Source organism: Piliocolobus tephrosceles, chromosome 1 (assembly GCF_002776525.5).
Source record: "Piliocolobus tephrosceles isolate RC106 chromosome 1, ASM277652v3, whole genome shotgun sequence".
NCBI classification, from domain to species: domain Eukaryota; kingdom Metazoa; phylum Chordata; class Mammalia; order Primates; family Cercopithecidae; genus Piliocolobus; species Piliocolobus tephrosceles.
Genome location: NC_045434.1, coordinates 137,735,327 through 137,762,968, shown reverse-complemented (window position 1 = coordinate 137,762,968; position 27,642 = coordinate 137,735,327). Strand labels below are relative to the sequence as shown.

General features: G+C 39.4%; 2 protein-coding genes across 2 annotated transcripts in view; one reads left to right on the top strand and one right to left on the bottom strand.

Annotated features, from left to right (window-relative positions):
- The window catches only part of LOC111540355 (uricase), an 89,778-nt gene that overhangs the window by 24,179 nt on the left and 37,957 nt on the right, over positions 1-27,642 (bottom strand). The gene's annotated exons all lie outside the window — the stretch shown is intronic.
- On the top strand, positions 9,341-26,381 carry DNASE2B (deoxyribonuclease 2 beta). Its single transcript, XM_023208652.2, has 6 exons — positions 9,341-9,498; positions 12,986-13,163; positions 19,801-19,882; positions 22,243-22,404; positions 23,730-23,927; positions 25,901-26,381. Exons 1-6 carry the CDS (start codon positions 9,374-9,376, stop codon positions 26,248-26,250), a joined length of 1,095 nt encoding a protein of 364 aa, XP_023064420.1. The 5' UTR covers positions 9,341-9,373; the 3' UTR covers positions 26,251-26,381.

Genomic DNA, 27,642 nt, shown 5'->3' with positions numbered 1-27,642 from the left:
CCTCCCCTTTGGATCTGTAAAATAGGGTAATGACAGCAGCTATTTCCTATAATTGTCATGAGGTTGAAAGTGACTAGCACATAGTGTCAGTAAATGTTAGCTATTATTATTATCTGACCTGCCAATTTGACCAAAAAAAAAAATATTTCAAATCAGTTCCATCAGTAAGTGATAGAGAGACATCCTTGTTTATCTTTCTTTTTTTTTTTTTCAGTTTTAGAAACAGGATCCCACTATGTTGCCCAGGCTGGAGCATAGTGGTTCTTCATAGGCATGACCCCACCACTGATCAGTCCAGGAGTTTCATCTCTTTTTGATAAAGGAGACTGAGGATCCCACACAGGTGCACACTGCTTTGTGCTATAGATGTACAACTAATAAAACAAATCCTTGTCAACACTAATTTTATTTTAAATGAATCCTAGCTGCCTAAACACATTGAGGGCAAATCTTTATATAGAGCTAATATTCTTCTCCACCCATGTGCCATACTTTTTAGCTCTGTGCGTATTTATGCATGCTTCCTTTTAATAATAACACTCACGTATTTGTACTTACATGTACCAGGTACCAAATGAATTTCTCCATTTTCTAGTTAAGCATTGAGGCAGAAAGAAGTACATTTCTCTGGCCACACTACCAAGATTTGATTTCAAGTCTCTGCGATTTTAACCACCAACCAACACTCTTACCCTCAGCCTAGAATGCCCTCTCTCCACAGAGCATGATTCATCCCACATTGGACCTCCTCCATAAAACTTTCCCAATGCCCCCAAGAGGAAATAACACCTCTGACCTTTGAACTACCAGTGCACTTTAGGCGAAGAGTTACTGGCAGCTGAGGTCACTCTCTTTGTTATTGTCATGTGTGTACATGTCTTAGTATTCCCAATATCAATGTCTTCAAGGCAAGATCAAGTCATCTTTATATTTGCCCATAGCACTTGACAGTGCTTTGAAAATTGTCATAGATTATTTGTCCAAGAAACAAGCTTCCTCATTTTTCAGATTAGTTCAGAAAATTTAGGTCCTTTATATTTTGGCAGGAAAAATATGTGTTTCCAGTTCTAAGTCACTCATTATTGGAGTTTCAGGTTCATATTTTCAAGTTACAGGATGAGGTGGAGGGGTATAGGGAGATTCAGCCTATATCAGTACATATTTTCCTACAAGCACTCTTATAGGGAAAAGAAATAAGGTTGATTTTTGTGGCTTGTGAGCTCAAAATCATTCTCAGAAAATAAAAATCCTTGTGAAACCACCCATGGGCCTCTATATTATTAAATATTAGCAGAAGTAGTAATATTATAACACAGTTTCCAACTACTTAAATCTTTGGCACATACTCGTTTATTTTTTGCACAGAATTGCCTCATTTTAGAGCTTCTTTTAGCTATAGTCTTACGTTTTTGATTCTAGCATGTAATACTTCAACATCAAATTTCTCTACTCTGCTGGCAAAGGCAGATATTTAAGGTTATTGTTGTGTTTAATTTTAGCTTTTTCCAATACTTAAATATGAATATTTATTTGGTGCATGTGTATGTTCACCAAACGTGTGTTTATGTACGTAGTTTTAATTGGAGAAAAATTACTGGAAAAATATTAGGAAAGATAAGGGGAAACTTATAAATGTAAATTTTAAAATGACTAAAATTTTCTCTCAAGTCTTAGAAGAGCTTCTAAAGCATCATCTCTCCTCCCCATAATAGAAATACAAAAATACTAGCTATGTAGGACCCATCACATATAGATAAATAACAATTCAGTTGCAGTGTGCCAGGATAGAAGGAAAAATTAATCATAGCGACAGTCTCTGTTGTCTTTGGAATGTGGTAGAGAAGTGCTTTCAATTATTTTCCCAGGTTTCTCCTTTGCCTGCTGTTTTTTGGGCATTCACAAACAAAAAGACTTCAGAGAAAAATGCTGCGCTAACATGAGAAAAATGAGCATTCATGTGGACAATCTTAATATCACTTTGGTAGATTTTAATGATACACAATAATGATAAGAACAATAATGGTGGATAATCTTAGTGACAGCTGATATTTTTTTGGTTGCCTAGGATCTACTAAATGTTGATGGGAAAATATTGATATCCAGTAGAGAATGGCATGTTGCTTTAACCTGTAGAGTGGTCTATTATTGCTATCATGGGGGAAGATATGTGTTATGTTCAAAGAGTGACTCTAAAGGGATTTGTCAAGCAGATGTTTCAAGAACAGTATAACAACTTATCTGCATAACTATGGCAGAAACAGTAACCTGTTACCTAATAAAGGCTCCATTTACAGGAGTCTTCTTTTTATTCTTTCACCTATTACCAAGAAAGAGAAACTCATTGCTAATCACCAGGAGAAATACTAATTTTCTTGCCAACCTTTCCACAGCACCAACAGGCTTAGGGCATGAACCTGTAACAAGGTCCACAGGAGCTTCTAGGATTAGGGGCAGAAGAGTCCACAATAAAGAATTAATGGAGACCACCAAAAAGGCAGCTGAAAGAACATTTTGCTGAAATTCATACATTGAAAGATGTCTGTTTCCTAATGCATGTCTTGAAAATAAAATAGCAACAACCATTTATTAAGAGTTTCATATGTCAGGAAATTAGCATACATTATTTCCTCTACTTCTTGACAAGCCCTGTAAAATAGGTATTATTATCCAACTTTGACCAAAAAAGACACTAGGGTTAGGTAATATCCCGAGGTCACATAGTTACTAGGTGACAGAGAGAGGATGAGAGCTCAGCCCATGTGCCCCTAGATGACATCCTCTTTCCCACTACATCATAGGCCCTACACCCAAATTGATGGCTGGCCCCTCCATTCATTCGGGAAAGAAAGGAAGCATTTATTCTGATTCCAACAAAGCAGGGAATTAGCCATGCTGCTGTAGAAAGCTGCATTTATATACCACTTTACCATTTTTAAAATTTCTACCCTCTAGGATCCATATTATCTTATCTATTCCTCACAAGCACCTTGTGATTTGGTAGAGAGACTCTATTTAAAAATAAACTAGCCCAGAGGCTGGGCGTGGTGGCTCACTCCTGTAATCCCAGCACTTTGGGAGGCCAAAGCAGGTGGATCACTTGAGGCCAGGAGACCAGCCTGGCCAACATGGCAAAACCCCGTCTCTACTAAAAATACAAAAATTAGCTGGGCATGGTGGCACATACCTGTAGTCCCAGCTACTCGGGAGGCTGAGGCAGGAGAATCACTTGAACCCAGGAGCCAGAGGTTGCAGTGGGCCAAGATTGCACCATTGCACTCCAGCCTGGCCACAGAGCAAGACTCTGTCTCAAAAAAAAAAAAAAAGAAAAAAAGAAAAAGAAAAAAATTAGCTGGATGTGGTGGCGCATGCCTGTAATCCCAGCTACTTGGGAGGCTGAGGCAGGAGAATCACTTCAACCCAGGAGGCAGATGTTGAAGTGAGCCGAGATAGCGCCATTGCACTCCAGCCTGGCCAACAGAGCAAGGCTCCATCTCCAAAAAAAAAAAAAAGCAAAGAAAGAAAGAAACTAGCCCAGAGATATTAAGTGAGCTACCCAAAGTCACACAGATGACGGGCAGACTGATATAGTGGAAGAAGTCCTGCTGAGCTGGGAAAGACACTATGCTAGGCAGAATTTACCCCATACCAAGAGCTACCCCTGCGCAAACCATCCCTTTTTCTAGCACTTCAGTCATTTTTATTTTTTAATTACAGAGGATTCTGAACTCAGATGAATTCTGTGTTTATGGTGGGAAGGTTTACGCTGTGAAACAGGAGGCAAATCTTAGGGTGGTTGCCCTTGTGGCAAGATGGAAGTTCGGCTTCACGCCTTCAACAACATGGCACTCGTTTGAGTGGAACACAGACTTTTATCTGATAAACAGCATTGAAAACACAAATAACGTGGGCTTGAGGTCATTTAAAACCTTACCAAAGGACTGATTCCAGTCTATCTGCAAGGAAAAGAAAGTTACTTTGTCATGGAAGAAAAGAAACAAGGTGAGAAGGAACCAGCATTTATTGAGAGTCAGCTATGTGACAGGGACTGTGCACATAGCACCTCACTGAATCCTGAGAGCACTCTATGAAGGCAGAAATCATAAGCCCCACCCTTAGAAAAGGAAGTTGAAGTTCAGCATGGTTGATCATTTGATGGAAACCACATGGCAAGTGAGAGGCAGAGTCAGCCATGGACCCCAGGTCTGGCTGATTCTTCTTACTATGCTTAGCTGCCTCTCTGACTTATAAACATTATATTAAAATTCTTCCTAATGGGACTTTTACCTACTATATACCCACTTTTATATATTTTCCGATTAAATTCATTCCAAGTTCCATATAACCCCAAAAGAGATGTCTCTGAAAACTTTTTCTTGTTTTTTTCCCCTGACTCAATCACAGCAGAATCTGAAAACTTTTCATTCAATCTGTATATTCACTTGTATTTATGTAGCTCCTTCTAGGTGACAAGCACTGTGATATGTGCTGGAGATGCAACGGTAAACAAGCCAGGCACTGTTCTGCCTTCACAGACTAAAACAAACTTCTTCTGTAAAGAATCAAGAAGTTAATTTGCATGCTTTTTTAGGCTGTGGAGTCTCTGTTGCAAGTAAACTCTGCCATTGCAGCATAAAAGCATCTATAAGTAATACATAAATGAATGGGTGTGGATGTATTCCAATAACACTTTACAAAAATAGGCACAGGAGTTTTCTGACCCCTGCTCTCTAGAGGAAGACACGGAAAGGTAAGCAAGTAATTAGCAACACATCGTGATAATTACTCTAACTGATAGTGAGCTCTGAGAATACATTGCAGGGACACCTAAGCCAGATTGGGAGAGATCAAGGATGGCTTCCAGGAAGAATTGGCATGCTCAAAGCAACCTGAAGGATGAGTAGGAATTAGCCAAATGTAATATTCTGGTCCTCTTCCACTTACTGTATTTATGTTTTCCTTTAACTGCATTTCTCACTAACAAATCTTTTAATCTTTAAATTCTTTAATCCATAAATACTTGAATCATTTGCTTGTCTCATTCCTTTTCATCAAAATAATTCAAGTCCTCTCCCCATCCTCCCACAACAAGTACATTAACTTTTTCCTTCAGTATGTCAACTTCTAGATTTTACTCAATCCATCGACAGTCTTGTAAACATCTGAACACAATTAAGCTGAACTTTAACAGATAAATTTTATAGTGTGTAAATAATACTTCAAAACGCTATTGGAAATAAATAAATAAAGCCAGCATCCTGACTCCCAGGAGTCCTCAAAGGACAACTGAACTTTGATGAAGCCAGTAGAGACCAGTTCTTGAGAAACCCAACTTTATCCCAATCCCCAAAAATCCTCACAAAATGTGAACTCATAGCCAAAAATCAAAAGTACACACAATAGCAAGGTATTATAAGAAAGAGCTTCAGAAATAACAAATAGCAAAGTCTGATCTGCAAAGACTTCAGGTATTTGAATAAGATATAAAAATATAAAATATATTCAATATTTTTACAGAAATAAGAGAGAAGATTGGGTGTATGAGCAAGAAACAAGACCATAAGAAAGACCAAGTGAATTTAAAAAAAAAAAAAGTAGAACTTGTAAAAATGCATTAATAAGTGGATTAAGAAGCACATTAGGCCGGGCGCGGTGGCTCAAGCCTATAATCCCAGCACTTTGGGAGGCCGAGACGGGCGGATCACGAGGTCAGGAGATCGAGACCATCCTGGCTAACACGGTGAAACCCCGTCTCTACTAAAAAATACAAAAGAAACTAGCCGGGCGAGGTGGCGGGCGCCTGTAGTCCCAGCTACTCCGGAGGCTGAGGCAGGAGAATGGCGTGAACCCGGGAGGCGGAGCTTGCAGTGAGCTGAGATCCGGCCACTGCACTCCAGCCCGGGCCACAGAGCGAGACTCCGTCTCAAAAAAAAAAAAAAAAGCACATTAAACATAACACAAAAAGAATTAAAATATATATAAGTATAGTTTGTCAATGTACAAATAAAAAATAAAGATTTTTAAAGAAAATATTTTTTAAAAGAATTAGTTATTTGGAAAAGACAGATTAAGTAACAGATTAATGCTGACAAAGAGAGAATTAGAGAACTGGAAGAGAGATCTAAATAAATAATCATAAGGATTAATGCAGACATACAAGGAGCTAGAATATATGAACAACACATAAAATGTACTAGAAAGATATAATAAAGAGAATGTGGAAGAGGCACTATTTGAAGAGCTCAAGACTGAGATTTTCCAGAATAATTGGGTGACTACAAAACTTCAATCATGAAATTAAAAGCCCATTACCTAGCAAAGAATTCTTACTTGTACACTGTATAGTACTTGGTCAAGTTACAATGAGGGCATTTTCTACTGTTTTTAGAGGCAATCAGGTTATGAAGGAACTATGGCATTTACATAATATTATACTACTTGGGCTTCAAAAGCAGATAATATTATGAAAAACATTCTGTACAGTTTGCATTTTCCTCATTCGCCAAATTCACTTTCCAAATTACTTTGCTGTTTTTAGTAAAAACTGAAACAGACTGGACTCTAGGTTTTAGGTAATGTTGACATCCCTGGAGATCTTCAATGTCTGGTACAGTGTTAGACACAGTAGTGATTGCATAAGAAAGGTTGTTGACTGACAGCCAGCATGATCAGGTTAGCAACAATGGGAGATAAGGAAGTTTACCGAAAGTGACATCTGAAAGAAACCAACCTAAGAGTGTCTTTCCAGATCTTGAAATAAAATTGGATTTAGTAAATATCATTCTAATACAGATGTCCCCCAACCACCTTACAGGAAAAGCTCAGGTTGTAGTAAGAATAATCTTAGCTAACATTTATGAATCATTTACTATTACCAGGCACTGTGCTAAGTGTGTAATAAGGAGAAGAAAATAGGAATAATTTTAAACCCTACTCAACAAACTGTCTTTAGCCCTACATAACTGAAAACAATTTGCTTACATTCTCTAAATGCATTAGTGAATCCTACTGGTGTGTATCTGTTATTAGTTGTAATACCAAAAAGACTCACAGATAAATAAATAAGTAAATAAATAAAATTGTTTGGCCTGGTGCAGTGGCTCACACCAGTAATCTCAGCACTTTGGGAAGCTGAGGCAGGTAGATCATCTGCGGTGAGGAATTTGAGACCAGCCTGGCCAATATGGTGAAACCCATCTCTACTAAAAATACAAAAATTAGCCAGGCGTGGTGGTGGGCACCTGTAATCCCAGCTACCCGGGAGGCTGGGGTGGGAGAATTACTTGAACATGGAAGACGGAGGTGGCAGTGAGTTGAGATTGCGCCACTACACTCCGGCCTGGGTGACGCAGCGAGACTCTGTCTCCTATTTTTACTTTAACCGAGAAGAGTACTCTCTCTCTCTCTCTCTCTCTCTATATATATATATATGCACACACACACACACATATACATATTTTTTTTTTGAGACAATCTCACTCTGTCTCCCAGGCTGAAGTGCAGCGGTACCATCATGGCTCACTGCAGCCTCGACTTCCTGGGCTCAAGCCATCCTCCCACCTCAGCCTCCTGAGCAGCTGGGACTACAAGCATGTGCCACCATGCTCGGCTAATTTTTGTTTATTGTTTGTAGAGATAAGTTCTTGCTATGTTATCCAGGCTGGTCTTGAACTTCTGGGCTCAAGCAATCCTCCTGCCTTAGCCTCCCAAAGTGTTGGGATTACAGGCATAAGCCACTGCGCCCAGCTGATAATTAAAAAAAATTTTTTTTTAATTGACAAAAAGGATGGGGTTGTTGAAATCCTTTTTTCTGAACACAGGAAGAAAATACATAAAACAAAATGAGACCGGGCACAGTGGTTCACGCCTGTAATCCCAGCACTTTGGGAGGAAGAGGTGGATGGATTCCAAGGCCAAGGTGGGTACATTCCAGCCTGGGCAACAAGAGCAAAACTTCATCTCAAAATAATAATAACAATAATACCCATGGAGGAATGGGTAAGAAAAAGATTTCTTCATTTAACCAATTTAGCCTGCTCCCTGCAGAAAGCTGTGAATCTACCAAATACAGCATAGTCTTGGCCTCAGGACAGTGAGTTTCAAACTTTAGGGTACACCAACTTCACCAATAAGCTTATTAAAAATATAGATTCCTGAGTCCAACTGGAAGAATTCTGATGTAGCAGGTTTGGAATAAAGCCTAGAATTCTGCCTTTTTTTTTTTTTTTTTGCAGGTACCACAGGTAATTGGGCAGGAGGTACAGAGTCCTCCTCCCAAAACTCTGTCTTAGGATAGAGACACAAGCCTTCCCCTTTTCTATGAATCCTGAGAATTGGGAACAGTTCTAGGGTAACCACAGAGGTAATCTGATTTACAAGGCTTCAGTTTTGTCTGGATCCTCTGATCTGGAACTATTAGAGTTAGCACTGTGATTATCAGAGAGGCAGCATTATTTCCAGGCATGATGTAAACTGCTATTTATTATAACGGCAGCTTTAATAATTGATGCAAAAGTATGAATTTAAAAAATTATTTTCATATGTCTATCTACTCCTTCCCTGTTTCACAAAGAAATTGGTCTCACCTTTTTAGAGTTGTTATGGTAGTGGGCCATTTTCTTTTGGTTTTCTACTTGAGACTCAGCTTCGAGAATGAGAAGGCATAGTTGGGCAAAATAGATGTTTGTAACATTTTTATTAACCTGAAGAGTGGGTGATCAATATGTTTACCTATTGCATAGCAGCCAACTGGACACCAAAGCTTCTTTGAAGTGAAGCACCACAGTGAGTGGCTAAAACCAGGGAGGTGGAGAGAATATGTAAACATCTTTGGTAAAATACAGTTAAATTTACTGTTACTTTGAAGCAACCCGTTGAAGTACCCCTTAGCAACTGGTTCCTTAAGACAGAGATTATTATAAGTGACAGATTCTAATTATTATGAAGACATAAGGTTTCATCATGTATGTTTAATGTACGAACCACCTGCATTTGCTCTCATTCATTGAGTCAATCAGGAGGAGAAGACATGAAATATATTTAACATCTACTTATTAAAACGATATTCCCCTGCCCACTGAATTTTATACAACAATGTTCACTCCAAAGAGTTAACTATATTCCTCTTTTTTTCTGCAGAACATTTTGATGACTTTGCAAACCAGTCAACAATTCAGCACAAAGACATCGGAGTCACGCTGGCATGTTGTGACAGAATCGCACAATTACATGGGATCCATCCCATTCTGAAAATGCCCCGAACAGCGAACAGAACAGGTAAATGGAATCAAACGTCAGAGCCAGCCCAGCCTGAGAGCGCCTTGAAACTCAGACTCCACGATCTATGTGGAAAGTGTCCTGCTGTGGCATGAAATAAATGAAACAGAAAATGATGGCAAGACTGCTAAGAACATCCTTTGCTTTGGTCTTCCTTGGCCTCTTTGGGGTGCTGGGGGCAGCAACAATTTCATGCAGAAATGAAGAAGGGAAAGCTGTGGACTGGTAGGTAAATGAATGGAAGGATTGCTGCATGCAAACAGCCTCAGTGTGAGAGTTGGCCTGGCTCACTGGGAAGTTCCTAAGGGAATATCCATTCTCTTTCCTCCCTTTACAAATAAAGGAAGTTAAAGTGTGCAAATGGGCCAAATTCCCAATCAGGAGTAGGCTTCTGAGTGAGGGAGTTTCCCCCTGAAGAAGAGCTGAGCAGCCCCTCTTGGGCCTGATTCCCTGTTCTCAGCAGGACGAGGCTGGTAGCCACAGAAGTGGGATTGAACTGGTAGCTTCTGTCAGCGGGCAGTTTCTTTTAATTACATCGTGGTTTTTCCTAACAGAACATTTCCAACATCCTTTTAAAGACTGATAGAGTAAAGAAGCCAGATTATTTTTTTTCTGAAAATGGAGTATGTGCTTCTCCTTATGAGAAGGAGAAGGGGGATCTGGTCACACACAGCACTCTTTGCCCAACCTCGGTTTGTTTGGCAGCAGAGGCAGCTGACGGCATGAGTGGTAGGTAGGTCACTGGCCTGTTGTACAGTGTCAAAGACATTAAATGCTGTTTTACATTATAGTCATGGGTTCTCCTAAAGCTTTAATTACTTTTTCACTCTTTAATTGGAATATTTGAGTTTGCCATAATAGTGGGTGTCAAGCTTTTTTGTAAACTTCAGGCTAGAGAACACAGATATACTCAAGGCAGTAGGCAGTCTTACAGCAGTTACTGAGCTCAACAGAGCTCTGTGTGGAGTTTTGAAACTACAAATATGAACAAAACATGGTTCCTACCCTCAAGGACCTCACAGTTATGTGGTAAGGGCATAGGTGGAACATAGGGGAACAGAGAGCCCAGAAAGCTTCTCTGAGGACGTAGTTTTTGATCTAAGTTTTAAACAATTAGGAAGTAGCTGGAAAAAGAAGGGATGTGCAAGGGCATCTCAGGCCAATGAAGGAGCAATGAGGAGATAGAGAAGCAAGAGATAACATGGAAATTTGGGAGTTGCAAGTAGTTTGGTATTGCTGGAACTTCAGGAGAATACAGGAAGATGACCGGAGGTGAGGTTACAGAGGTGGGAACAGCCAGGGGGTCTGTGTGCTGAGCCATAAGGTTTGAACTTGACATTGAAAGGGAGCTACTGGAGGACTTCGAGCAGGGGTGTGAATGGTGAGATTTGCACTTTAGGAAGCCCATTGGCAGTACTATGAGGGCTGGATTGATGGGGAGCAGCCTAGCATCACAGAGACCAGGAGCACTTTTGCAGCATTACAGGTAAGAAGAGGTGTGGATCTGAGTTAAAGAAGTGGCCATGGGACCGGGTGTGGTGGCTCACGCCTATAATCCCAGCACTTTGGGAGGCCAAAGTGAGTGGATCACCTGAGGTTGGGAGTTCGAGACCAGCCTGACCAACATGGAGAAATCCCATCTCTACTAAAAATACAAAATTAGCCGGGTGTGGTGGCACATGCTTGTGATCCCAGCTACTCAGGAGGCTGAGGCAGGAGAATCACTTGAATCCCGGAGGCGGAGGTTGTGGTGAGCCGACATTGTGCCATTGCACTCCAGCCTGGGCGACAACAGTGAAACTCTGCCTCCAAAAAAAAAAAGGGGGTCATGGAAATAGAAAGGAGGACATGCTGAGAAGACTTGGTGATGGATGGGCTGCAGCGGGTAGGAGAAAGGGAGATGTTAAGAAATAATTTTAGGTTGGCCAGGCGCGGTGGCTCACGCCTGTAATCCCAGCACCTTGGGAGGCCAAGGCAGGCAGATCACCTGAGGTCAAGAGTTCAAGACCAGCCTGACCAACATGGAGAAACCCCATCTCTCCTAAAAATACAAAATTAGCCAGGCGTGGTGGCGCATGCCTGTAATCCAGCTACTTGGGAAGCTGAGGCTGGAGAATTGCTTGAACCCAGGAGTAGGAGGTTTCGGTGAACCAAGATCATGCCATTGCACTCCAGCCTAGGCAACAAGAGTGGGACTCTATCTCAAAAAATAAATAAATAAATAATTTTAGGTTTCGGCTTCTGTGACTGTGTGAATATGTTCCCTAATAGCGTGGGATGAGCAGATTTGGAGCAAAATATTATAAACTTGGTTTCAAAAATATGGAGTTGGGGGTTTCTGGGACATCTTTGTGTTTAGGTTTCTCTGGACCTCAGCAGAAAGGTCTGGGCTAGAAACAGATTGAGGACTCTCGAGTATATAATTAGAAACGGTCACCCAGGAAAAATGTTTAAAAGTACTGGTTCTCAACTGGTGTGCCACAGCACACTGATAGTTCACAAACCCTTCACTGGTGGGCCACCAAACTGTGATTGATATAGAAAATCATTTTTGCCACAAGTGAATGGACATATTACTTAGCAACGTCTGTTAGAGAGAATATAAGCAACTTACTGCCAAGCTGCTAACATTTATTGAGACAAGTAAGAAAAGGGACCATCAAGTCAGCACCAAAGAATAATTTCATGTTTCCTGCCACATGTGAGGACCTGACCCTGTAAGAAAACATAAGCAAGGCAGGAAAGAGTTCACTTAAATAAAGTATAAGACTGAAGGGGACCGAGTGAAGAATGTGCAGCCTTTATGGGTTTGTGACACTGTTGTATGGTAATAGTGTATATATTATAATGTTTGGTGCACTGTGAGTGTTTAGGGGTTAATGGTGGGGTTCATACTATTAGAAAGTATTTGGCCAGATCAGTGGTTCTCAACCAAGGGTAATTTTGCCCTCAGAGGACTTTTGATAATGTCTGGAGTTAATTTTGATTGTCACAACTTGGCAGTGCTACTGGCATCTAATAGGTAGAGGGTAGGGATCCTACAATGCAGAGGACAGCTCCCACAACAAAGAATGATCTGGCCAAAAATGTGAATAGAGCACATTGAGAAACTCTGAGCTAGGTAATGCAATCATGTCTTAATGCTTCTTGGCTGAGCTACCTCTCCTCCCTGTGAGATATCCAAGGGAGATATACAAATGGAAAACAATAGTAAAGGAAGGAAAGGGCCTACTTAATTGCTTGGTTTTAGCCCTGAATCATCAAGGCAGAGTATTCTGATAAACTGAGCTGAAGAATGCAGTTCAGGACAGGGGCTCAAAGTACCTTCCACTTCTCCTGAAGCCCAAACCCAAATCTCATACCCAGTCAGCCAACTGCATGGTCTGGGCCTTAGCCTTCTCTCCACTGTAGCCACATGGATCACGGAAGCAACAGAAAGAGCCACTCTCAACGTATATGGACTTCCACTTCAGGGACTCCACCCACTAGTATAACCAAGGTCTTAGAACGTATCCAATCAGATTTTTATTTTCTTCTCTGGGGAGGAGCAAAGATAAGGGTGAAGAAAGAGACAGAGAGCTTGAGCAAATCCCTTTCCTTAGAGGCCTTCCATGAAACATAAGTGAGAGATATATTAAAGTGTGTAACACAGTTACTGCCACAGGAAAGCAGTCAATGAATGTTAGTAATTCATAATTATTTTATCTGTTAGGTTTACTTTTTATAAGTTACCTAAAAGACAAAACAAGGAAAGTGGAGAGACTGGGTTAGAGTACCTGTACCTAGACTCTACAACTAGAAGCTGGAGGAAGAGTGAGCAACTAATGAATACCACCAAGAGTGTTTTGGGAAGGACATTACAACAGCTATATGAAGCATATGCCTCTAAGGTATGTTATATAGTTAATTGTTCACTTGAATAATATAAAATGCATAAAACTGAGTCCAAAGCCTTCACCAGAGTTTACTGTTCACCTACCCAACTCCCAATCCTAGCACCTTGAAGTAAGCTAGCTCAGAACCAGCTCAAGACAACTATCTGAGTCAATCTGACATGAAACATGTCATTGTACTCTACAGCAATGCCAAATTTACATGGCACCATGTCCAGTGGTATCACTAGGCAAGGTGTGAATTGTATACTGAAGTCTTCCGGCTGCCAAAATGTCTGTCAGTTTGCTTATTCATCTAATAGAAATAGGGAGAGGAGCCTCTGCTGCTGCAGGGCAATACAGATCTGTGATTAACATGCTATGAGTTATGGATTGTTTATGTCATAGTGTTATCAGTGGTGGTGAGCTCAGTAAAGGGTTCTACTTGATCTTCCTTTCAATTAATTGTTTTCAAAATGATATGTTGAAAACTAGGACTCTAGTTCAAGGCCCTAGAACTAATTTGCCTGGGTGGAGATTATCCCTGCTATATCTGGACTTTATCAGGCAATGAGCTAACCAGCCAAAGAGATACAGGTAAATAGACCTGCTGGCTTAATGTGGGCATGCTCCCAATATCCCAGGCACCATCTGTTGCTTAGTTTCAAGATACTACTTTCCAACCAGGGGTGACAAATAAAATCAAGCCATGATTAACATCCAATTATACTCATGTATGCATTTCCTAACAATAACTTATAGACAAGTAAATACATAACATGACTCTGTTCCTATAAAATGCTGGACTGTATGGTGGGCCTTTACATATGTCAAGCAATTTAATGCCCACAACAATACCTTTTTAGCCTCTAGCACTGCACATGTGTATCTGAGTATTTACTCAAAATACACAGGGAACTGACATGGTGTGTGGTAATATTCGTGTTACTTGCCTGCCATTAAGTCTAGCCTTCAGAGTCAAGTTACAAAGTTAAAACTTATCTGTAGGCTATTTGAGAACATGTGACATGCCAAGCACTTTTCTAGATGCTTTTCAAAATTATTTTGTCTCAACAGCCCTGCTTTGAATAAACAGACGACAGCTGACCCTGAACCATGCTGGGGTAGGGGTGCCGGCCCTCATGCAGTCAACAATTTATGTATAACTTTTGACTTCCTAAAAATTTATCTACTAACAGCTTACTGTTTGACTGGATAACATCAATAGTCGAATAATGTGTATTTTTTATGTTATATATCTTATATACTGTATTCTTAACAATAAAGTAAGCTAGAGAAAGGAAAATGTTATGAAGAAAATCATTAAGGAAGAAAGAATATATTCACTCTTCATTAAGTGGAAATGGATCATCATAAATGTCTTCATCCTTGTCATCTTCCTGTTGAGTCGGCTGAACAGAAGGAAGAAGGGGAAGGGCTGGTCTTGCTATCTCGGGGGTGGCAGAGACGGAAGAGGTAGGGAAGGTGGAAGGGGAAGCAAGAGAGGCAGGCACACTCGGTGTAACTTTCATATGAAAATATATAATGACTTCTATTTGCTTTTACATTTCTCCAAAAACGTTTCTATGCAGTAGTAATCTTTCTTTCACCATTTGCTTTAGTTTCAGTGCCTGTATCACAGATGGGTTCATGTTGTAAAAGAAGTTAAAAGCAGTCTTTTTATTTTTTTCTTTTGAGACAGGATCTCCTTTGACCCCCAGGCTGCAGTGCAGTGGCACCGTAAGAGCTATCTGTTGCCTCAACCTCCCACGCTCAGGTGACCCTTCCACCTCAGCCTCTGGAGTAGCTGGGACTACAGGCATGCACCATCATGCTTGGCTAATTTTTTTTTTTGGCTGGGGGGAGGTGGCGGCGGGGTAGAGATAGGGTTTCACAATGTAACCCAGGCTGGTCTCAAATTCCTGGACTCAAGCAATCCGCCCACATTGGCCTCCCAAAGTACTGGGATTATAAGTGTGAGACACTGCACCCAGCCTAAAAGTAGTCTTGAATGATCAGAATGCTTCTAACAGATTGTCTAATGTTGATTTGTGTTCTTGCACCACCTCTTCTATGTCTTCTTGCTCATCATCTGGCTCTGGTTCCATTGAGTCATGCTCTGTTAATTTCTCTAGTGTGGTGTCTATTAGCTTTTGAATTTCTCCAAGAATCTTATCTTGAAACCCATCACCCCCAACCTTTCTTGCCATATCCACAATCTCTTTCATGACTTTCTTGATTGACTCTGTCATACATCCTGTGAAGTCATGCACAACATCTGGACACAGTTTTTTCCAGCAGGAATGTATTGGTTTGGGCTTGATGGCTTTCATGGCTTTTCCTATAACAGAAATGGCATCTTCAACGCTATAATCCTCTCATGTGTGATAGAACACATGTTCTATAATGTGTTCCATAGCACTGACAATCCTTTCCAGAGAGCACCATATGTAATGAGCCTTAAAAGTCCTTATGAATCTGATTTAGAGGCTGAATCAGAGACGTTATGTTTGGGGGCAGGTGGACAACTTTGACACCTTTGGTGTTGAACTCATGGGATTTGTAGTGCCCAGTGGCACTATCCAATACCAAAAGAACTTTAAAAGGCAGTTCCTTACTGGCAAGGTACCTTCTGACTTTAGAGACAAAGCATCAATGGAACCAATTCAGTAAAAGGGTTCTTGTTGCCCAGGTCTTCTTCTTGTACAACTGGCAGCTGGTATATATCTTTTCCCTTCAAGGCTCAAGAGTTAGCAGCTTTATAGATAGGTGTAGTCCTGATTATCAACCCAACTGCATTTGCACAAAACAGTAGAGTTAATCTGTCCCTTCCTCCCTTAAATCCTGATGCTTGCTTCTCTTCCTTACCAATAAATGTCCTTTGTGGCACTTTTTTCCAGAATAAGGAATTTTCATCTTCATTAAAAACCTGCTCAGAAAGAAATTCTTTCTCCTCAATGATTTTATTGATAGCATCTGGGAATTAATCTGCTGCCTCTTGGTCAGCAAAAGCTATTTCTCCTGTTATCTTAGTTTTTTTCAGGCCAAACCTCTTTCTAAAATTGTCAAACCATCCTTTGCTGGTATTAAATTCTCCAGCTTTAGATGATCTACCTTCCTTCTGCTTTGTCATATAGTGACTTCACTTTTTCTCAAATCATATTAGAGTCTATGGTACTCCTTTCTTATAGCAATCCTGCACCCATATAAAAGCTGCATTTTAATTTTAAGTATGAGCTATAAAAGTATTTTGTAAAAAGTGCAAGGTTTTCATACTTCCTGGCATAGCTGCAGTGAGGGCTTCACAAATTTCCTTTCCTTTTTTCACAACGGCCCTTATGCTGTATTCACTTATCTTGAAATGGCAGGCAACTGAAGCTGCAGACCTCAATCCGCAGTACTTATCAAGCAATTCAACATATTCTTGTAATGTCATGACTTGTCTTTGCTTTTTAGAAGCATTTCCAGCACCAGTAGTGGCACTCAGTATAGGTCCTATGGTTTTATTCAAGGTTTCTGATATTGCCCCAAACATGATGAAAAATATGCAAGAGCTGTGAGAGATCACTTTTGACTACAGTATGCAATTTACTGGAGAGAACTGCTCGTGTGGAGGTTGTTAGTGTCATGTGGCATTTTCAGCAGATATTCACAAGACTTGAGCTCACCTCAATGGTGACAAGAGGTGGCTATCAAATTATTACAGTAGTACAGTATTACTACAGTTAATTTAATGCAGTTATGACTTAATACTGCATATTTATGTTTGTTTATATTTCTTGACTGTGAATGGCACCACGTTTGGTCTGTGTTTGTAAATGTAAATTTTGATAAATTTTAACTTTTTATAATAGATTTGTGCATATTTTAGGGCAGCAAATGTATCTATATACAGTATTTATATAGTATCTATATATAGTATCTGCATATATTATATACATTCATGATATATCTAACTTTTTCTTAATTTTTAAAAATATTTCTAGGCTATGTGGTTCATCTGTGAGTTTTTTTTTCAAATTGTCAAAAATCCCCCCTAAATTTTCCAATATATGTTTTTAAAAGCCTGCATACAAATAGACCCATGCAGTTCAAACCTAAGGGCCAACCGTATTATATAAAATGAAAACTGCCTGCAGCTGCTTCTGCTTTCCAGGTTGGGGATGGGGACCAGGAGCATATCTATTAGTGGGAAAATAATGTCTACATTGTTCCCTTCCCCATCAATGAGACTGCTGCGGGAGGAAGAAGGAAAGAGCAACATTGTAAAGCCTCTGTTACTTGCCTTAGTTAGAGTAGACAGGCCTTCGCTTGGCCAATACAATAATAATCTTTGGAGGTGCAAAGGTAGCCCCACACCCTAGCAGAGAGACACAGTTAAACTGCTCTGCTAAACAAAAAAAGGGATGGAAGGAAGCCAGGGATTAAAAAGCATAAGAAACATGGAGAGAGACTGGGTTAAGGCCTTATGGTGATGTAAAACCATTCAATATTTCTTACCTTTAGTAAAACCTGCCACATGCAATGTCTTGAGTGATAGGTTCTGGGGGGAAAATGACAGTAAAGGGACTGATTTCTATGCTTGATTGGCACAGAGCCAAAAGAAGAGAGCAACAGCAGTTTGATATCCAGGTATGACTCAGTGTTCTTTGGAAGCTGGAATTATGTGCCAGAAATGACTGTGAGAATATTACTCCTCCACCCCTTGATCTGGAGTTGAACCTCTGACAGAGAGTGAAATGCAAGATTAGACCGACTGGTTTTAAATCTCAAATGTGAAGGTGACCAAGGCCAATAGCTGGGTTACATTTGGAATTGTTTCCCTTCTCTTGCATTTACAAATAAGAATCTTCCATGCACCTTCATAAACATTTATCAAACTATATTGCCTATACTTGTCTGACTATATTTTCTGCTAGACAGGGGGCAGAGACTGTACCCCTCTTGTTCAACACTCAATAGTCAAAACAATACAGAACATATGTGTTAAAGGAATAAAGCTGTTCAAAGGCACATGCCTACATCTACCTACCCTTAAATCCATGATCTTTTACCTTTATCAATAGCCTCTCTTCCAACTAAGGCTACAATCCACTTAACTTCAGCTGGCAGTTACACTCAGAATAATAAACTTCATTTATCATAAAGAATAAATTCCTCACTGGATCATCCCAGAATTCCTCCATGTTGTACCCCAAAGGCACAAAAATGGCCTCCTTACCACATTCAGTGCAAGCTCATAGAGTAACTAACTCTTCAGAGTTCTCCAGATGATGATATGAATGCCATTCAGTAGCTATGATCAATTATGGCAAATGAAGGTAAGAAAACAGCTTACTTTTCAGGGTATTCCTAAACACAGTAGACAAGAATGCAACAACAGACTATGTTGTGCATTTTTCAAAAAAAAAAATTTATTACATCAAATAAGCAACTATGAGAGTCTTCTTTATTGACTTCGTTTTCTTTTTTTTGTTTGTTTGTTTTTTGAGACGGAGTCTCGCGCCCAGGCTGGAGTGCGGTGGCTGGATCTCAGCTCACTGCAAGCTCCGCCTCCTGGGTTTAGGCCATTCTCCTGCCTCAGCCTCCCGAGTAGCTGGGACTACAGGCGCCCGCCACCTCGCCCGGCTAGTGTTTTGTATTTTTTGGTAGAGACGGGGTTTCACCGTGTTAGCCAGGATGGTCTCGATCTCCTGACCTCGTGATCCGCCCGTCTCGGCCTCCCAAAGTGCTGGGATTACAGGCTTGAGCCACCGCGCCCGGCCGCAAGGGCTTTTTTTAAGGACATAGGTTATCCTTTCCTGCTTTTAATTATGTCACTGAGATTTTTTTAAATATTAACATTATTGGCTTCAATAAAAGTCGTATCATCACACAAATTAAATGGAACCACCTAAAACAAATATTAGCAAGTTTCTAAAACATGCAAAATAGATGTGATCGAAATAATAGCTTTATTTTGGCTCTAAGATTTGGCTGTTTGAAAATTGACTCATATTTGGCCTTACCAGAGGAAACCCAATATCACACAGTAAATTTCACCACTTTTTTAAGCAGGAAAATATCAAGTTGGAAAGGTGAAGTGACACTGAAAAATGGATTGCAGAAAAATCCTCCCATAACAGGAGGAAGGGAGAGCAGATAATGAGGAATCCTGATTAAACACAAAGCTACTACCCAGCAGTGAAGTGAAGCACAAAGTGGGCAGAGGAAATCAGATCCTGACAGCCGGTTCTGCACTGTGCCTATAATATCAATGGAAAAAACCTTAGATGTAATCCTTGGTTGGTTGTTCCTACTTCATTTCCTGAACAAATAATTCAGTACTCCTTTATTATACACTGGTTGCTTAATCAGAAATTTGGTTCCAAAACAACCGAGAGAAATAGGAACATTGCCCTCAAACACAGATCACAATGCATAGGGCTCCTGTCACATGAGTAAAAATCATGCATAGTTAAAAATGGACATCCTTTTCCCTGTCTTACATGTCACAGGCTTCATATTGATGGGGAAGCTGCCTATTAGGGGAATAGATGACTTCTCATGTGTATTAATGAAAGCAATGTATTGCAGGCTGGGTAGCTGGTACAAATGTTGTGAGAGTTTGTAAGTGGAAGATTTACACCATTCTGACCCTAGTATATTCCTGCAGAGTAACAACACAGCCTATCTAATATACAATGATGGAGTCCCTACATCTGTGAATTGCAGCAGGAAGTATGGACACACCAAAGGTATGACGAAGATTCTTGGTTTCTCTTTCCTATTGGAAATCAACATTTTCTTAAATATTTCATCTTGAATATCCTTATATTCATACTAAATAGATAGCTTTTCTTCTTAATAGTTTATTTGAGTTATTGAAATGTATGACTTCTGTATCACTGGTTATAATATAATTATATGATTTGACTTGGCATTCGAAATACATCTCGTTTTATTTATTAATACATTTTAAAATATTTGCTTTGCAGCAGGAATCCGGGCACTGACACTGTGAACACACACACCTGCAATTATATATATATATATGTATATATATGCACATGAATATGTATATATGTATATGTGCATGTAGTATATATGCACAAACACATTTTAGTCAGATTTATTGAGATATAATTTATATAGAGTAAAATGAACTCTTCTTAACATACAGTTCCCTTGGAAATATACATTTTTGAAAAAAGTATTTTAAATAGTTTTTTATATTATTTTTATCATGTTGTTTACATTATCACATATAGTAATTTTTAGTATACTTTTACAATTTTTCTATTTCTAAACTTTGCATACGTGTTTGTGAACCATAGAAAAATTCAAAATACAGGTAAACAAAAAAAAAACTATAATCATAATGCCCATTAGATAAACCATATTTAATCCTTTCTACTTTTTCTAAAATACATATTTTAAAACATTTTTACAAAACTACTGTAATGACTATTTTTCAACCTTTTTTCAATTTAATATATCATACATAACTTTCCATGGCAACAAGTATTCAGAAGGTTCCAAATTCAAATGCCTTCAGGGAGCAGGCAAATGATGTCAGCAAGTGAAAGGAGGAAGCTACCATTCAACTTGCCTGATACGGACGCAATTTTCCAGGAGATGTTGAAAATTAATATTTGTGGAAAATCTCCCTAGTTTTAAAATGTTGGCACTAAGTTCAAAGTTTAAAAAATACTCTGCAAGCCCAATAAAATGTATCCATAGGCTGGATTTGGCTCATGGATGTCAGTTTGCAGCCTCTGATTTAGAATATAGTTTGTAATGCTGACAAAGGTCATGAAATTTGAAAGCTTTTTATTTAGCAAAATAGCTCTCCTGAATGCCCTATTTACTGGGAACCCAACAATTTTCATAACATGCTACATTCTTCAACCTCTCCTCCAACAATCTCCCACATCATTGCTGCTCTACCCTGCTAGCTGCCACAAGGGTTTGGGGAAATGGCTGTAAAGGAGTAGGGTGCAATATGAAGTGGAGGGGTTCTCTTGGCCAACAGATACCTTAATATCCTATGACATTCTGATACTGAGAACACACACACCCACCAGGAGGATAGGATTCCAGCAAATTGGCACACTCATCTGCACAGAGGAGAACTCTTGAAGGTTATCCAGTTCTGTTACACAACAGAACTTTCAATATTTTCCACCTTGACACAGGTATTGATTCTATTTCCACCCAAAGAACAACAGTACGCTTTCTTAAAATAGGCTCTTTGAAAAGAAAATAACTAGAAGACATTTGGTTTTTAATCTAACAATTAGGCAAACATGAGTGAATCTTATGTTTGCATAGTCATATGCAAACTGGAAAGTCTAGCTATCATACCAAACCTACCCTGATAAATTTCTAAACACAAAAATAGTCAGGTGTCTGTTTTACAAAGTTCATTTTGCCGTGTCACAAAGTGATAAAAATCTTTCTATTTTCTTCCTTATTGGTTTTCATCTTATTTATTTTGCTCTAGAGATTTTTACACATGTAATTAACTAGGATGCTTTAGCACAGCTTCCTTTTTTTCTCTTTGCTTCTTTTATTGGGCTTGTAGAAATGGTGACTCTTCTGCCAATAAATGGGCAGCAGCTTTTTATAACAAATTATTGTGAGTACATTTCTTTATTTGATATTTTCTCTTTCAACTCTGTTTTTCAGTCGGCTTTTGAAAACAGCCTAGCTGCTTAGCAGTGAAGACACTATCTAAATCTTGCTAGGTGACTATATCGTTTAACAAGGCCAAATTCCAATTTAGCAAATTTGCATTCTGCCAAAACAAATTTTCCTTGTGATTTCAACATGAAATTCCTCTTAACTCTTCACAGGATGGCTACCTTGGTTCCCTTTTTGTGGTGGCTTTTTATCAGTAATCAGGCAATGTGATATATGCCAGAATTGTATTTGAAATCTTTGAAAAATAAGCATGATCCTTGTGATTATTAGCCTAATAAAACACTACTCTGAAGCATAAATGGGCTTAAATGTTGCTTAAATGGGCTTAAATGTTCACAGTGGCAACTGTGAACTCTATTTTAAAAGAAGCTTTGTTTTTCTGATTTATCTTTGTCAAATGTATCTTTGGTAGGTTTACTGCTGTGGAACAGAGTTCAAGGGTTCTGGCTGATTCATTCCATCCCTCAGTTTCCTCCAATTCCGGAAGAAGGCTATGATTATCCACCCACAGGGAGACGAAATGGACAAAGTGGCATCTGCATAACATTCAAGTACAATCAGTATGAGGCAATAGGTAAAACTAAAGTATGTGAGAAAAAAAACAGATAACTATGTTGAAGAAAGGATTTGGAAATATATTCATAAATGTGTCACTTCATTTATTGATCTATTCATAGACCCTCTGATACCCTCTGATACCTCGATTCTAATGCTGGCTTTGCCATAGTGAGGCTCACTTACTGGGCTTTGGCTCTTAATCTACCAGTGCAGTTGTTGAACTTGATCAGGGCAGTAGTTTCAAATGTATTCAGGGGCCTGGTAGATAACATACATGAGTGAAACAGACAGATGTTACATGGGAAGTGAGGATAGTGATAAACTGGGGTGCTGACCCTTGTCTAGCTTCCCTTAAAGCCTCAGCTCCATTGTATTGTGGCTCTACAGGAATGCAAGCCTAATGATTACAAATCTTCATATTTCTCATGAAGTACCAGAAACCTAGAGGGTGTGTGTGTGTGTGTGTGTGTGTGTGTGTGTGTGTGTGTCAGAGAGAGAGAGAGAAACTGATTTCTAAATATGAGCTCAATCTTAATTTTTTTTGAAGTTTTCCAGGCCACATGTTCCTTGTAGGCCACCAACATGACACCTCTGAGCCAGATAATCTTCCTTTAAGATTTCAAGCTCAGCCAAAAATACTTAGATTTGGCAAACTGTGGTGGGAAAGGAGAAGTAGGGACAGGTTGGTAACTAAATAGTAGTGAAAAGCAACTTGCCTGTAGATACAGGAAGTTTAGAAAATGTTTCTCATCAAATTTCCATCTTATGGCAAGGATCACTGAGCTCCTCATACAAGTCAAGCTCTAGTCTCACTAGTTGAAATCATATGATGCTGCTGAAAATCACAGAGGTTAGGCATGCACACTGAGGAGCTGATTACTCTTAAAGCTGCTTGATTGGTACATGGAATTCTCGACTTTTGTATATGTATATGTACATTTAGAAATATATGGTCTCCAAGGCCAGATTACCTGGGTTTGAATATCAATTTCATCAATTACAAACTTTATAATCTTGGGCATGTGATGTAAATTCTCAGTTAATTCATCCATAAAGTAAAGATAATGATAACAACAGAATTTACCTGATAATATGGTTGCTTTGAGGATTAAACGAGTAAACCCATGTAAAACTTGTAGGACCATGTCTGGAAACTAGGAAATGCTTAACAGGTGTCGGTTATTTTAACAAAAAGTTATTTGAAGGCTATTGGTTTAAAGAAAGAAATGCCTTTGTTTTTGTGTTGTTTTGTTTTTTAATCCACAACAAGATCTATAATATCAGCAGGCATTTCCATTTGTGTCTTAATTCTCAACTTTTCTTCACTGTTTCTTGATTCAGATTCTCAGCTCTTGGTCTGCAACCCAAACGTCTACAGCTGTTCCATCCCGGCCACCTTTCACCAGGAGCTCATTCACATGCCCCAGTTGTGCACCAGGGCCAGCTCATCAGAGATTCCTGGCAGGCTCCTCACCACACTTCAGTCAGCCCAGGGACAAAAATTTCTCCATTTTGCAAAGTCTGATTCTTTTCTTGACGGTATGAAAGACCATCAATCATCAAACAACATGCTATATAATTCTGCTGCTGAACTCAGTAGGGATAGCTTAGAGAAATATTCTGAGTATTCAGGGAAAGAGAGATGAAAAAAGGGAGCAAAGAGAAAAGGAAAAAGGAAAGTCAAGGATCAGTTCGAACTGCTATACTTGAATAGCCAGGTTGCTGAGTCAACCACAAAAGTATCTCACAGCCATCCAGCCAGGGGCCAGTGAAAACTCAGTCTCCAGCCTCTGCTTGGCATCGGGCCATAGTCATCTCCATTCCTTCTATTCCCTGAGCAGTTATTTTAAGCCTTCCTTACTCTCAAGTCCTTTACACTACTCTGACCCCTCACTCATAGCTTCCTTTTCTCCTTCATAAATAGAACAATGATCGCTAGGGAGAAACCACTTCAATATGGCCCCTCACCCCTCCAACAATCTTATCTGTTCTCCTTCCTTTTTGCAGGGTTTTCCCCCACCCCCAAAGAAGTGATGACCCCTATGCTCTGAAACCTATCTCAGCCTCAGCATACCTTGATTTGTCCACCTGATCTGTTCTCTCTGTTCTGTTTCAGCTCTCCCACTCCCCAGGCTCCTTCCTCATAACATACAAACATGCCTCAATTCTAAAGCATCTATATTCCTTTTCTTTCAGATTTATTTTTTTCAAACTCACCAGGGCCTTCACTTGCTCAGTGTTCCTTCACTGCAGTCTTGCTTCTGTCTGTAGACACTCGAATCTCTCCCCAGTCACCAATGGCTGTCTTAGTCTTCCTTAATTGTTCACTGTCTTCCTTGATTAATTGCTTCCTTCCTTTATACACTGAATAAAATTTACTGAAAGACTACTACTAGCCAAGCCCTGTGTTAGGCACTAGAGATCTCAAACTTGACAGGACAGAGACAGTCTCTGCAGAATGTGGCACTGTTGAAATTATTTCCTTTTTGAAACTCTCACCTTCACTGATTTTGGGGAATACGCAGTCCCCTGGTCTTCCTCCCACTTCTAAGTTTCTTCTGCCAGGTCCTCTTCCTCTGACTACTCTTTAGGTGACTGGGTTGCCATGTACCCCCCACCCTTCCTTATTTCATTCTACATACCCATGCTGGGCAATTCCAGCAAGCCCGCCAATGATTCTCGAGTCTTGATCTTTACCCCAGACCTCTATGCTGTCTGATATATTTAACAGCGAGTGAGACATTTCTACTTGAAGGTGGTACAGCCACACCAAGTTCAACATGCCAAACTCACTGCATCATCATCCCCTACAAATCTACTTTTTCTTGTATTCTGCATAGTCATCCAGTCACTCCCCATCTCTTCTTCTTCTTACCCCTCTATCAAACTATCAAATTCAGTCAGTTCCAGATCCTTAATAACGTTCGCATTTATTGTATCTTCTCCAAACTCTTTGCCACTGCCATGGGTCCCACCTGTGTTTATTGACACAGTTATTGTGACAGCTTTATGTTTTTCCTTTCTTCTTTCTAACCCATCCTTCCCAATCCTGCCCATTGCCTCTCAACTGATATTTATGATCATAAACCAGTTTCTATTAATTCTTTACTAACATTCCTTTAAAAACTCCCCATTGATTTCAGGAAAATCCAAACATTTTGGCATGATTTACAAAGTTCCCTAGAAACTGGCCCTGATTCCTTCTCTAGTCTAATTTTTTTCCAAAGGTTTTTCCAGGACAAAGACGTATATTGCTTCACTCATTTTATAGAACAGAAGGTGTTTGCAAACACTAACATCATCATAGTAATGATGATAATAACTTTCATTTACACATCACTTCAACATTTACAAAATGTTTTCTCATCCACTATCTCAATTATATTGTTATTATTGTGCTTGCGACATCCACATATCAGGGGTGAATGATGATTTCCATTCCAGAGTATATTTTCAGGGACTAATCTAAGTGTAAATACCAGCCTCACTATATTTCTCCTCCTAAACCCTAGACATCTTTGCAGCCTGGATGGCTCAACGGCTGAAGACACACTTGTTAACAGAAACCTGGCAGCGAAAAAGACAAGAGCTTCCCTCAAACTGCTCCCTTCCTTACCATGTCTACAATATCAAAGCAATTAAGTTATCACGACACTCTTATTTCAGTTCTTATCAGGATCATGCCAAGTGGTGTACTTCCCAAAAGGGCACCAAAAATCGCTGGACATGTATTGGAGACCTAAATCGGAGTCCGCACCAAGCCTTCAGAAGTGGAGGATTCATTTGTACCCAGAATTGGCATATTTACCAAGCATTTCAAGGATTAGTATTATATTATGAAAGCTGTAACCAAACTTGGTGAAAGGACGCATGTACTATCATTGAAAACCTTAATAATGGGTCTTCTTCCATTACACCTTCTTTATATTTTAAAAGCCTGTGAATATACTCGTAACCTGCATATCACAAAATAAAATACTTTTCTATCATGTTTACCATTTAATCTTCTATTTAATGGTAATTTATTTACTTTGCACTGTATATCATAAACTATTATACACAACTGAGAACAGAGGAAATAAAAGGAAAAATATTTTTCCACATTAGTCATCTCCAATTGTTTATGGATTGACTGGCCACCTAGTAGACTAAATTTCATCTCCTTCACAAAGACTTCCCTGACTCTCTTCCCCACACTTTTTTGAAGAAAAACAAATAACTCTCTCTGCATATTCTTCCATACTATTTGATCATATTGCTCCTAAAGTTTTCTCACTGGTTTATGGTTAAGGCTTATTTGTCATTCCTTCAACTGCTACTTATTAATTGGATGATCTTGAGCCATTCACTTGGATTCTCTGAACTTTGTTTGTTCTCATCTGTGAAAGGGAGATAATAGCTAGGTATGTTCAAACATCTAGCCCAGAGCCCGGCACATAGATGACACTTAAAAATACTGGTGGAATTTGAGTTTGAATTCCAGCAAAAAAAAAAAAAAAGACAAAAGAAGTTTTAGAAATGAGTAATATTTTACAAGAAAAATGTTAAAGTCACATTAGGAGAAAAAAACTCCATAAGTGCAACTCATCAACTTGAGGGAAATAAGGAAGTGTAAAATAATGAAACCAGAATCAAATGCAATAGTCTTTTTTTTTTTTTTTTAATAATAGAGATAAAGTCTTGCTTTGTTGCCCAGGCTGGTCTTGAACTGGGCTCAAGCAATCCTCCCATGTTGGCTTCCCAAAGTGCTGGTATTACAGGAATCAGCCACTGCACCCAGTCAAATGCAATAATCTTAATTTCAATGTGTTTCTTTTTCTGGCATTCTTATTACTAAATGTAACTAGTATATAAATGGATAATAATAAACTTGTGTTAAGTACTAATTGCTTAATAACATTTGACATATGTGTTGTTCACAATCAAGCAGCTTACAACCTAGATAAAGTAATTACAACAATAATTAAGCTAGCACTTACTGAACACTTACTATGTAATAAGTATTCAACTCATATTAATTCAAGATTAATTACTTTTTTAAATTTTTTCTCTAAGACGGAGTCTCACTCTGTCGCCCAGGCTGGAGTGCAGTGGCGCGATCTCGGCTTACTGCAAGCTCCACCTCCCGGGTTCACGCCATTCTCCTGCCTCAGCTTCCTGAGTAGCTGGGACTACAGGCGCCTGCCACCATGCCCGCCTAATTTTTTGTATTTTTAATAGAGACGGGGTTTCACTGTATTAGCCAGGATAGTCT